At 37.1% G+C, this 13952-nt stretch overlaps 1 protein-coding gene across 1 annotated transcript in view; it reads left to right on the top strand.

The window, feature by feature from the left end:
* The window catches only part of SH3YL1 (SH3 and SYLF domain containing 1), a 48576-nt gene that overhangs the window by 16841 nt on the left and 17783 nt on the right, over positions 1 to 13952 (top strand). Inside the window, exons 5-9 of the mRNA XM_074819963.1 lie at positions 870 to 982; positions 3554 to 3682; positions 5609 to 5753; positions 6449 to 6521; positions 7238 to 7294. Of these exons, the coding sequence (XP_074676064.1) occupies positions 870 to 982; positions 3554 to 3682; positions 5609 to 5753; positions 6449 to 6521; positions 7238 to 7294 (517 nt within the window). The remainder of the gene's footprint in view (positions 1 to 869; positions 983 to 3553; positions 3683 to 5608; positions 5754 to 6448; positions 6522 to 7237; positions 7295 to 13952) is intronic.

Raw genomic sequence — 13952 nt, 5'->3', positions numbered from 1 at the left:
ATTTGTTAAATCAAAGAGAGTTATAGCTTTACAGTACTGATGTTAATAGGCATCAAATTAACTAGTAGTAGAAGTTCTTTGATACATGCATTTTGCGTCACAGTCCAGGCAAATAAAGTCTTTTAAAAATAATGATTTTCTTTTTATTCTGTTTTTCATTTGAATCTTTCAAAAATACCTTGTTAGTTCTTCAGTTAATTTGGTTTAATAGTTTCTTGAAGAAACTGGCTAAATCTCATATATTCAAGTCTTAAAAAATTAAATATGGATTTATATATATAAACATATATGTTAAACCCCTCATTTTCTGTCAAGGAAATACAATTTTGTCAATAACGGGAAAACCTGTATCTCTTGGTCTTTATTCTTTGGACAGTAATTTTTATTTACTAGGTTCTGTCTTGCTGTTTGAATTATTTCCTTCGCATCTAAAACACCTTCATAATTGTTTGCAAAAGCCATAGAAAATAAAAATTTGTTAATTAAGAAATTTTGATTTAAAATAGGGTTTCTATTACTGCTGCTGTTTATCACATACTGACCATATCAGCACTTGGAAAAAAATCAGTCAAATTTGAATAAAAAGGTAGGTGAAAGGATTCTTAGTTTCAAAATACCTTGCAGAAAAAGAATAAATTCATTATGAAAATTGTTTCAAAAGACTCCTTTACAAGAAAGCAAGTCATTCTCTTGAGAGAACGAGAGATTCTCACTTCAGTTAAAACCTCGATAAATCTGGAGCTAGTTTTCATTTGCAGAAGGGGGATATCTTCGATACTCTCACCTGTTTTCCTGCAATACGGAGGATGCTTCTCCCATGATGTTCTTTCTTCTTAAAAAGCATAGTAATTTTATTTGATATTTTATAGGTTTCAGACTTAGTGATAATATTGAATCATGAAAGAGCGGTAGAAGCGTTTGCCAAAGGAGGGAATCTTACACTTGGAGGAAATCTTACTGTGGCAATTGGACCTCTGGGGAGGTGAGTAAAATACTTTCCTAATATGGGGTAGATTTAAATATGGAAGTTCATTTTTAAAGCTGTATATAAACACTGATGTGGCTTTTTTGATATGTGCCAAAACAACCTGGGAAACCTGTATCTTGACTGGGCCATATTGTTCTTGTAGTGTTACACCTTTTCAATCTCTTGTTGCTTTTTTTTTTTCTTTTTTTTCTTTCCTGATAATGACATTTGTTGGTAGAAGGAAAGTGTTCTGAGATTTATTCTCTTTTTGCAGGAGACTGCTTGGCTAGGCTCAGTAAAGAGCACAGGTGCTACTGTGCCTGACTGAACTATTATTTTTATTAACCTGTGGGTCTGTGCTTTCTGTCACCACAGATCTGCCTGACAGTAAATAAAAAATACACCAAATAATTACTTTTAAACCTTAAGTGGTTAAGCTAGCTTACTTTGAAGAATGAGATGATATAATCACAGAATAATTTAACTTGGAAGGGATCTTAAGATATATCTACTCCAACCTTCTGCTCAAAGCAAGATCTGTTATGACTTTAGATCAGGTTGCTCAGGGCTTTTTTCCAGTTGGGTGTTGAAAACCTCCAAAGATGGAGACTGCCTAGGCTCTCTGGGCAACCTGCTCTACTGTTCGTCTGTCCTCATGGTGAAAAGTTTTGCCTTTCATCCAGTCAAAACATTTCTTGTTTTAATTTATGTCCATAGCTTTTTATCCTTCCACCATACACTGCTATAAAGAGCCTGGCTTCATACTCTTAATTGCCTCTTCATAGATAATACTTCAAGGCTTCTTTTAGGTTCCCCCTAAGTCTTCTCTTCTCTAGGCTTACCAAGCCCAGTTGCCTCAGGCTCTGCTCATGGGACATGTGCCTCCTTATGCCTTTGTTTTTTTATGATGAAGTTTTTACTGATGTTTTTTCATCTTTTCTGAGAAAATAAAAAGATAATACCTGTTCCACAGATGAGAGAGATCTGTGGATCAGGGGAGGGCAGTGAATGTTACCTGCCTTGCAAAGGCGTTCAATATGCTATCCTGAAACATCTCTGTGTCCAGTCTGGGACACTGTGGCCTAGGTGTCAGGGTGGGGCAGACTAGCAAATAGGTGAAAATCAGATCATCAGGCTCAAGGAATAGTGGTAAATGTTGTACTGGGAAGCCAGGTTTCTTTGAAATTCCTCAGGAGACTCTTCTGGGACCTCTCCTGATTGAGATTTTTATCAGTGACTTGGAGGAGGAGATGCAAAATATCCTTCTCAGGTTTGTGAATGACACGAAATCAGGGAGTGCAGCCAATATGCTTCAGGGTAGGGCTAGAGTGATGGACCTAGAAGTGTAGAGGAAAGATCCAACAGGAAACCTCATGAAATTAAACAAGGACAAATGCTAAATTCTGCACCCTTAGTTGGATAAACCCTTCCTCTACAGTTATGTAGGCAGAGGCTGCCAGGCTGGGTAGCTGCCCTGTTGAGAAGGTGCCGGGGACAGTAAGCTGAGCCAGCAGTACATCCTGACAGAAGAGGCAGCAAACAGTGTAGGGGGCTGCATCAACAGAGCTGTAACCAGTAGATAAGGGAAGTGATTGTTCCCCTTTACTTGGCAATTTGTAGACTGTGCCTAGAATATTGTGTCCAGTTTCAGCCCTGCAGTAGAAGATGTTTATAAACTTGAGTGTGTCCAGTGAATGGCTACCAAGATGGTGAGGGACACGGAGTACATGAACGATGAGGCTGGGGGAGCTCAGCTTATTTAACCTGGAGGAGCGAAGACCTTGAGGTCTTCTAAAATTCCCAGCAGAGTCTCACCAAGAAGACAGACCCCAATTCTTTTCTGAGGTGCATGGCAGTGAGAGGTGGTAGCCATAAATTGAAATAAGGAAGGGTCTGACTGTATATGAGAAAAAAATTTTCAACATGAGTGTAAGTAAGCACTGACACAGAAAGTCTATGGAATCTATATTCTTGGAAGTCTTCAAAATCTGGCTAGACAAAGCCCAGAGCACCTTGATATCAATTTGATGTTGTACCCATTTTGCCCAGGACATTGGACTGGCTGACTGCCTGAGGTATCTTCAAACCTAAAATATGTGATCCTGTGTAGGACAAAAATTGTAACCTTCCAATTCTATTGAGGTCTGATAAGGCCTTACTTGAAATATTTTGTGCTGTTTTGGGTACCATAAAATCAGCGAGGATTTGGATATATTGAATAAAGTTCCAAGTCACCACAAACGTAATCAGATCATTTTAAAACACGATTAAACCATCAGTTAATAATTTTCAGACTTCTGAATGCGAGAGGAGGTCTAATGTGCAGCATTCACATGAGGCAACGGTCTGTGCTTCAGAGGAAACCTTATCAAACAACTTAATTACTTTGTACTGGGTCCTGTCTGAAGTAAGAACTGAAAATGGATTTCAGATTTGACCCACTTGAATTTATTCAACAGAGTTTGTAAGAAGAGAGGGAAGTGAAACTCTTCCTGACTTCTGGTAGGATTAAAATAAAAAAAAAAATTGCTGTTCATGGTGCAAAGCCATATTGAAGAACGTCTACCAAAACTTTTTTCCTTCTAGAAACTTAGAAGGGGATGTTGCCCTGAGAAGCTCTGCTGCTGTCTATACATACTGCAAATCTCGAGGTCTGTTTGCAGGTGTATCTCTGGAAGGAACCTGTTTAATTGAAAGGAAAGAAACAAATCGCAAGTAAGTTCTCTTCAAATCTAGAAGATTGAGTGAAGGCATAGTGACAAAATGAACTAGGACACATTCAGTTTGCAATAAGAGTTTGTTGTGAGAATGTACTCTGCTGAGTTTAGATTTTCTTGAGGGGCAAGGGTTTCTTCAATTTAGACATCTTGCAGTGGGTATTGAGATGATGCTGAATGTTTAGAGATTATATATCTGTGGTGGGTTGACCTTGGCTAGCCACCAGATGCCAGCCAAGCTACTCTGTCACTCCCTCTCCTCAACAGGATGGGAGGAGAAAAAATACGACAAAAAACTCATGGGTTGAGATAAAGGCAGGGAGATCGCTTACCAATTACTGTCTCAGGCAAAAAAAAATTGGCTTGGGGAAATGAATCTAATTTATTGCCAGTTAATGAGAGAGTAGGATAATGAGGAATAAGGACAAATTAAAAAAAAACAAAACCCACCTTTCCCCCACCCCATCTTCCTGGGCTCAACTTTACTCCCAACTTCTCTACCTCCTCCCTGCGAGGAGTGCAAGGGGGATGGGGAATGGGGGTTGTGGTCAGTTCATCACACATTGTCTCTCTTGCTGCTTCTTCCTCACACTCTTCTGTGCTCCAGCATGGGGTCCCTCCCTCAGGAGACAGTCCTTCATGAACTTCTCCAGCATGGGTTGTTCCCACGGGCTGCAGTTCTTCATGAACTGCTCCATTGTGGGTCCTTTCCATGAGGTGCAGTCCTTCAGGAACAGACTGCTCCAGCGTGGCTCCCCCACAGGCTTACAGGTCCTGACAGAAAACCAGCCACTGTGTAGGTGCCTCTCCATGGGTCCACAGGTCCTCCCAGGAGCCTACTTCAGCATGGGCTTCCCATGGGGTCACAGCTGCCTTCAGATGCATCCACCTGCTCCAGTGTGGGGTCCTCCACAGGCTACAGGTGGAGATCTGCTCCACCGTTAACCTCCATGGGTGCAGGGCACAGCCTGCCTCACCACGGGCTGTAGAAGAATCTCTGCTCCAGTGCCTGGAGCACCTTCTCCTCCTCCTCCTCCTTCACTGACTTTGGTGTCTGCAAAGTTGTTTCTCTCGCATATCATAGAATCATAGAATGGTTTGGGTTGGAAGGGACGAACCCTTGGTTGGGTTGGAGCCAGCTGGCATTGGCTCTGCCAGATATAGAGGAAGCTTCTAGCAGCTTCTCACAGAAGACACCCTGCAGCCCTACCCCTTACCAAAACCTTGCCATCTAAACCCAGCGCAATACTGTAGAAGATAGGCATTGAGGTATTTACTACATAATGAGAAATATTCTTTTAGGCCACTTGAAACAAACAAAAAAAATCTGGTTTAGAGTGTCACTGAACTTGAGAAAATACCCAGTTTAGGGAATTCTGCTTCCTTTATGCAGCCTATTAAGTTTAAAATCCAAGGAACCTCTGAGTGTCTTGTAATTGTTACGTTCTGTGTTTATAAAAAGTTGGATTCTGTTAATATCAGCAAAGACTAACACTGATTTTAATGACAGCATTTCAGTAACTTTTAGCTATCTCCATTCATAAAATTCAGGTTCCAATGTTTCCATTAAGGAATTTTACTACATCATTAAGGAATCTATTACAGTGTTTTGCAAAAGTTGTGTGTTTCTTCAGTTTGCTGTGTGATTGGCTTTCAAGTGGTCTAGCTGATACACACTGTGTGACCAGGAACAAAATATTACTGGCGAAGAACATTTTGAAATAAGGTGGTAAGTAGGCATTCAAGTCTGCTACAATTACTTATAATTCCAGATTTACAGTGTTGAACTAGTTCTGTCATTTCTCAATAGATGATCAGTAGGAGAAATGCAGGGATGGGGGAGGAACGTTTGCACAGGATTGATTTATCTAGACATTGAAATGTAGCGATGATCAAATACCTGGCATCTTTTCTTTTGTATCAGGTTTTATGGGCAGGATATTCGTGCTAGTGCCATCTTGCTTGGTGATGTGCCTTTTCCTGCTCAAGCAGAAGATCTTTATGAAACTCTAGCATCCTTCACTGAAGTATATGAAAATGAAGAGCAAAAGAATAATCCAGGAAAAGCTGTAAGGGAACGAAGAAGGGTTTATGCACCTCTTTTTCACATAGGCTTTTTCTGTTCCTAAACTGTTCCTAGTCAGTGGTAATGTTGATGTTCATGTGGCATTCTTAACTTCTCTGTTGGATGCTTAAAGGCATAACACATTGTAGATACTGCATGTGAGTAATATATTCATTCAAGTATTACCCTGGTAGGCTCTTCTGGACAAGAATGTTGCTGGTTTTGCTTTGCATCCTCCAAAATAACAAAGTATATCCTTGTTTTTATAATAGTGCATAATCAAGTCTGAGGTGATGATTAGAAAATTTTGTTCAACTATTCATAATCAAATTAATCTGCAAATAATGAGCATACCATGTTTGATGTGAATACTCTTCATTTTCCTATGTTTTCTGTCTTCCATTCAGTCACATTTCCAATATAATACTAAGACTGTAGAAGATGTTTTCTTGTAGATGTTGACGTTACTAATAGACAATAATTTACTTTCATCTTTGTTAAATCCATGATGAATTACTTTACAGCCATGTGTGCGTCACTAGTTCTTTAGTGTGCTTTTTGAGTCATACAATTTCAGTGGAGAAAGTGATTTTTTTTAATTTTTTTTTTTTTAGTGTAACTTGACATACCTCTAGGCTCTGAAGTTACAATCTACTGCCAGGTGTGATGCAACTTTTTATAAAAATTTGTACATTTTAGGTAAATGACCCACCTGCTAGACCATCATCGAGACCAGAACCACCTAAACCCACTGTTAGACCAACACCACCAGGTTAAAAACATTTTGATAATTTATTCTCTATATAAAATTAGAGCATTAAAGCTAATGAATGTTATGCAATTATTCTAGCAGTAGCTGACTCTATAAAAATATTGTGTTAATACTGTTCCTTGGGCAAACACTAAAAGCATGTTGGGATAGTGCCATGAGCAATAAAGGATAAAGGTTTTGTTTGTTTTATATTAACAAACCTTTTCTCTTTGACAGATTTCCCATAGAAATAGTATTTGTGTAGTTACAGAAGCATGTAATAGTTCAAAGGAAGCATTCATGTTTATTGGATACGTAGAAGCTCCACGGTACAATGAAACTTTTTAGTAAAAAGAACAGATCTACTAGAAACTGCTAGTTCTACTTCTAGCAACTTTGGTTTCTAGAAAACTTAGTTTCTCTTTTAGGTTGTCATTATCTTTTAATAGGTAGAGCTCTTACAGTAGAGCAGAGGAGGCAGAGTTTTGGCTCTATAACAGTTTGTCTGCCAAAGCGCTGTCATTGAAAGTGAGGCTTTACTGTGCAGCTCCTGTTAACTTGATTTATCTCTCTGGACAAGGATATAAGACAGAGTCCTTATTTGTTTCTTCTGTACTGCTCCTTAGATAACTGCAATCATTTTATAACTATTGAACATGTATTAGAAAAGCAGTATATGAAATATAGCAATATATGTTAGTATATCATATAACTTGCTACTTTATTTTCCCTTTCAGCTAAAAAGAATACAAACAAACTTTATCCTGATCTTCCAAATGATTATGCCTCTGTGGGTAAGTACTAAGCTTACATATATTTTATTAATGCAGTGTGGAATCTGAGAAGTTCTAAAAGCACTATGGAAGATACATAACAATATCTGTCCATAACTATTTTTCTTTATTGTTCATATCTTAAAAGGAGATTCAGGTCTTGTACACTCTCTTGAAAATATCTCATAAATGTGAATCTTATTCCCTGACTTTACATTCCAGCAATGATGTTCTCTTTCTGAACAGCAAAAGTTCTTTTGCTTTATTCAGTGAGCTTGAAAAATGCACTGAAAGTAGTAAAACTGTTTTACGTTACCACCTAATTGAAGTGGAAAAGAAAGCTGATACAACAAGCTTGTGTCCAAGTCCTTATGCAAGATACTATAACTCCTGTTTTAATTAAAAAGTGCTGCCACAGGTAATATCTGATTTTGCTGGTATAAACACAGATTTCCATTGCAGTTATATTCCTTGAGGTTTTTGTATTGAGTTGCGATAACTGTATTATACTACAAAGATACCACTTTGTTGTTCTGTTCCGATTCTCTTAAGTTTAAAGTGGTTTCAGCTCTAATGGGAGAATGTTATTCTGTAGTATTTGCAATGCAGCTCTTGAACTGTGGGGCCCAACATCTGGAAACTTGTGATTTGTTAGGAAAAAACTTCATAATAAAAGTGATTATGTTCATTTGGCTGCTATAGTGTTCTCTCCCACTAGGAATCTAATCTTTCACAGGTAAAAAACTGTTAGCTGTTTCAAAGTCAGTGAAATAAATTATTTCTCCCATGAAATATATTGCCCATTTGATAAACAAATGTTTTAGTAGTCTCTGCCGGGATCAAAACCAAGACCAAGGCATTCAGTATTACATATATGTTTATATGTATGTGACCATGTACACACATTTTCACATATTGCATGCACCACTTGAGAACTTTTGCTCCATTTTCTTTTTTGCTTTTGAAAATCAAGTTTGATAATAGATCACAGTAAAAAGTCTATTTCAGGCAGAGTACTGTGATTTAAACCAGTATTTAAACTCTGTTGTCTGAAGGCCAGAATAATTGTATTTTTCATTTCTTGGTTCATGTAATTAGATACTTTAACTAAGAATTAAGATCAGTTTGTGTGTCATTGTCTTTGCATTCTCCTTCATATCTTCTCTCCGTACATGCTGTTGATGTGTGTGTCTGTTGAGGGGACCAACATAGGAGTATCTTAAACTGGCTGTTGATGTGACTTCTGCAGATCAGAGACTTCCTGAGAATCAAAATTTTCTACTGTGCTGTAGAACTTCTAGCATGAAAAGAATGATGACTATACTGATCTGTACTCAGTAGCAGTCATCCAAAAAGAAAGAAAAATTGGTCTACTGGCCATTAAAACTAAGCTTTCCCAGCATTAAACCCCTGACCAACTGAGAAGAGGTTTCTAAAGCAGCAGGAAAAACTTGCACGCAGGTTTGCTATATTAAAGGAAGTGTTCTTCCATTCAGGTGCAAGTGACAGCGTAAAAATCTTCCAGAGCCATCTGTTGATGGCATTCAGAATTCTTTGAAATCAAAATGTGGACTCAATCATTCTACTACTTGAGGACTCCTAATGGTTTCTAGAAATACATAAGCTTGTCTTTGAGGAGTGCAGGAGGCAGTAGGATCTTGTGTAAATGACACTTCCTGCAAGAAATGTTGTCTCATGGTAAATTTCTGTTTACATTGCAAGTTTGGCATGGTGTATTTTGCCTTCTGTTGCAGATTGTATTTCCATAGGTAACAGTTCAAATGTTATCTGAGTCCACAGAAGTACTATTTTTCAAAGGCTAAAGAATTGTTGTTACACAGGGAAAAATCAAGGCTGAAGTCAGTTCCCCTGAGTGTCTCAATACCGTAGCCTTACATGCATGTTGATGGGAGGCTGGAAAAGAGTTGCAGTCCTCTTCACATCAGCAGCAAAGGGTGTATTAATGCGGGGTGATGGAATAGAAAGAGCCTTAAGGCCATACCTCCTGTCAATAATCTCTTCCTGCCTGTTTATAGTCCAGATGATTTCAACAGAGCTGCCTAGCAGCTATAGCTTGTACTAGCCAACCTTTATTGCAGGATTAGTTGCTGCAATGGATGTTCTACAGTGATCTGAAAAAAAACGTACTTTTTTTGTGTCTTTCTAGTTCAAAAAAAAAAAAGGTTTTAGATAACTAATAGAAGAGTGCAAGAAACTAATCTTTAGGAAGCTGCATTTTAGGTATAATGGCTAGTGCAGGGCTAGGTTTTGATGAGCAACAAGCTTGTCTGGGTTGCCAACAGTAAGGATTTGCTTTTGGGCAGTGAGGGGGGAGATTGGCATTGTGTTATGAGGCTTTGGTTTTGCAATAGTTACAAAAGTAGTAGAAAGGTTGAAACATTAATTCTTCTCATTAGATGGAAGAAGAGCTAGACTTGTGGATGAAACATTTTTAATTATTTTATGTGGACCTGAATTATCTGGATAGGTAATGTAATATAACCTATTTCAAACGTAAGAAGAATGTTAAATGAAAAACATGTTTTTCTAAATTGATAATGTGATACTTGAACTCAGGCGCAAGTAGATTGTTTTCATGTAACTGAATAATACTTAAGGTAATGCATTTAGTTGTAAAATGAGGTTCAGTAATGCTTTCAAATGTGAAACTTGGAAATACCATGAATTTTATTTTAAAAAAACTATAATTTGCAGAGCCCTTTTGCAATTCTGAGAAGAAAACCATAATAGCTAATACAGTTATTGTGATTCAGTGAAGTATGAAGTTTCTGCAGTAGTAGAGATTTTTCTGGAGACTGTTCAGATAAAGAAATTAGATTTGCTTATGAGTATGAAAGTTCATGCCTCCTCCCTTACTAGAGTTAGGGATTTGCAGCTTCACTTGTCTCCCTCTATGTTGTACAATCTAATAAAAGGGCTGACTGGTCCTTCCAAACTTTATTACCATGATCTAGCTTTACTTCATCTGGATAGAAGGCTTCTGTGGAGTTCCGTACCACACTGTAATATAAATGACCCATGGTTCTTTAGTGGACTACTTGGAAATTGTAGATGCAGGAGCAGTTTATTTTATTAGGACAATTTTTTTAGATACATTAGGTTGATAGTTTGTCACACTAGAATATCTAATCCAAGATACTAGGTTTTTATCAGTATTATGATTTCTAGTTATTTCTGCTCGGGGTTCTGCTATGGAGCAGCAAGTAACCAAAAACAGATAAATGGTTACCTGACTTACCTGTCTGTCCTCCTAACAAGTTGCTGAATATTGTACAATTCTGAAAATGTTGCAGTGATGTGATTTCCAGTGATCTGCTAGTAAAAGCAGGAGCTGGATTAAAGTGAATGTTAGTGAGAACTGGATCATTAACAGGCAATTTGTTCAGAATGAGAAGTCAGGTGTATTTTCACTTTTTCTTCAGCTCAGCAAATCAGAAAAGGACTGGTTCGCATGTTTGGAAAAGAACCACTTAAAATTGACAAGATGCTGAAACAATCAGGAAACAGACTTGAGGCAGGAATGGGGATGAAAATGCAAAAAACTTTTTCCTTCCAAACACTGTTCTTTCACTACTCATTCACAATTATCAAAAATCATCATGGGCTTGAGTTCTCTGGACTTGAAAAATACATACTTACTTCACATTTCATTCTGCCTCTGCACAGTAATGTGTTCCCTTTCAGGAATGGGTGGGTCTCTGGCTACAATACTGTAAGACAAAATGCTCATTGTAAACACAAAAGCGGTTCTTTTTATAACAATGTATTTTGTCATAATTGGAGACAGTAATGATGCCATTTGCATCTTTTAAGCAGTCATATGCTTTGCTTAAGAAACTCATAGGAACTTGTGCCTGTAAAGCCTAAGTGTTCAAGGGTTGTGTTTAGATTTCTCTCAGAAACAGTGGCTTTCTTACTTTTCACAAGTACTTAAACTAAACATTTTAAAATTTAATTTTATCTTGGTGAAAATGCCCTCTTCTTTTGATTTCTGAACTGAATAAATTATCTATCTGCACACACTGAACCCTTAAGACTATTGTGCATAAAAATCATCACACCCAAACTTGATTACCGTAAAACAAAACAAAAAAAAAATAATTTGAGATGTAACTTTGAAAATAGTATGAAAATATTAACAGATTGTTACTGCCCATTAGACATATATTTTATTCTTACATACTGAAAGAAGTGCTATATCAGGCCTACTGATGAAGACACAGAAGCAGATGAGAAACTTGTCACTGTTTTTAAGAAGCTAAAAAAAACCTCCTTCCTTCAATGATGGTTTGAGTGATTTGTCAATCTCATTATTAAAAATTCATGTCTTCCCATATGAATTTGTCTGCAGCTTTTAGACAATGATGTTTATTGTGGCTTTCTTCACTATATTAGAGCCCTTTCCTACCCAGAGGTTTGGTTTTTTCCCCTCTTTTCCCTTTGAGACAATTGTGCTGTAATCAAATCACCTTTTGATCCTCCTTGATCTTTCTTTTGATTGCTAAACAGATTGATGAGCTCTTTGTCATAAGTAATTTTCTCTTTCCTCTCAAATTTTAAATAGTGCTACAAATAGCAAATTCTGAGATGTGAGCTCACTGAAGTCTAAGGTTTGTGCTCCTAAAAGCCATACTGAATTTGGACTAAACTCCAGTCCTTACCTTTTTTATTATTTATTTTAATCTTCTTACATATTGCTACTCTATGTTAAAACAATTGAGACAGTATTGACCCTTTTTGATTAGGTGGTACCATGAGGTTGTAGTAAACTCGGTTTGTGTAACTAAATCCCTCTCAGAGATGCTGCTTTTCATGGTTATGGTTCTCCAGGAATCAGGTCTGGCCCAATTCTCTGTAATTTTGGAGATGATCTCAATGTTTCTTTCAGTAATATATGAATGCCAGATGGTTCAGTAGATCTATGAAAATCTGTTTGCTGTGAGAATTCCAAGACAGATTTTCATGTCTCCTGAAATGTATTTTGTCAAGGAAACTTGAGGGTCTGTATGTGAATTTCTTTTTGTTAGTACATTATGGTGGGGTTTTTGTGGCCAGTTAAAAACGTGTTAACTAAGCTAACACAGTTATATGGACTAAGGATTCATAGACTACTTACAAGGTAAAAAGCTTTTTTAAAAAAAAAAAAGTCTGTTTTGCAGGTCTCTGAGGGCAATAGCATAATTTTTACTTGTGACTTCACCTTATGTTTCACTTATTTGACTTGCATGCCTGTTCTGCAGTTTAGTTTCCATCTGACTTACGATCTTTGTTATTTTTAGAGCTACTACCCTGTGTGATAATATTAATCAAATTCAGGGAAAAGGCAAAATATAACCTGGAACATGGGCACCATTCTAGCTGTCTCTGCATTAATTAGTACCTCTAATTATGTGTACTTCTGAGCTTGTCTAAACACTGTAGTGAAACAATGGAGGTTTTAGAGCTGCTGAAAGAGAGCATCACTCTGTCCTTGCAACTTTAAAACAGGCTTGCTTTGCTAAATGTGTATTGAAGCAATTGCTTTATTTTTCTGATATGCTTCTCTTACTTTTAACAAAACTAATACTATTTTTGAAAATTTAAAACTTAACTGGAAATCTGACATACAGCTATTTAAATCAGGTATCCAGTTCCACATTTAGAAGTACCCAATGACAAAATTCTGACAAAAACACTATAAGAGAAATGTAAGTGTGCCCAAATCTCCTCTTGAGTAGTGACTTTTGTCTTGAGCATTTTTATTGTAATTAAGACTAAACACCACAATAGTAAAGTAAAAGTATTTCATCAGTTTTGGGGCCAGTAAAATTCAGGTATCTCTGTGGTATCGGGCTGACTTTTTCCCAGTGTAATACCTGAATTTTTGCTTTTCCTTTGTTATCAGAAAGCATATACTTAAAGTCTGTCCTTCTAGAATATTGTCAATATTGCAATTTTTGCTTTTTTCTGTCTGTTCTGGATCAAGATGATTTAAAATGGTGTCATCATTCTGAAGATTCATTTGCCAACTTGAATTGTAGTAAAATGAATCAAAAGCTTTTAGCTTGTAGTTAAGATTATAAAATGGTTTTTGTACCATGCTCTCTTCATAGACCTGTAAGGGAGAAGGAATCCAAAACCTGTTGTTTTTAAGGATGGAGGAAGACTCCATGGTTCACAATGAGGGGAAAAATGCATTTTGCTTTTGAACTGGAAATTAAATTATCCATGGAAACATTATTTATTTCTGTGACTGAGACTGGCTGATATTTCAGGAATGTTGGTCCTGAGTCATTTTCATAGGCATTAGACTGTACACTTTTAAAAGTCTATTTATTACTGGGGATATGAGAACTTGGAGATAAACAGAATAATCAGCTCCACCTGATGGAGTGCCAATACAGGAAGCCATTCTTTCATTTGAATTTCCCATGTTTTCCTGTGATACTTCTGTGCTGTTACTCACTCCATGTAGATAAGGAAGTTAACTGGTTAATGAAATTGTTCTCCCGTTGTGGGTCTTCACGGGGAAGTGGAGTAGACATTTTTTGTGGTGAATAAAAGATACTGATTTCAATAATTAACTGAAAACTGGATAAGATAATTAAAATAACAAACTCAGATAAAATCAGATATATGCATATTCCTTTAGGTGCTGTGGATGTGTGTTGTGTATTTG

Source organism: Strix aluco, chromosome 3 (genome assembly GCF_031877795.1).
Source record: "Strix aluco isolate bStrAlu1 chromosome 3, bStrAlu1.hap1, whole genome shotgun sequence".
Taxonomy (NCBI): Eukaryota; Metazoa; Chordata; class Aves; order Strigiformes; family Strigidae; genus Strix; species Strix aluco.
The sequence above is the reverse complement of the archived record's forward strand: the minus strand, read 5'-3'. Positions and strand labels throughout refer to the sequence as shown.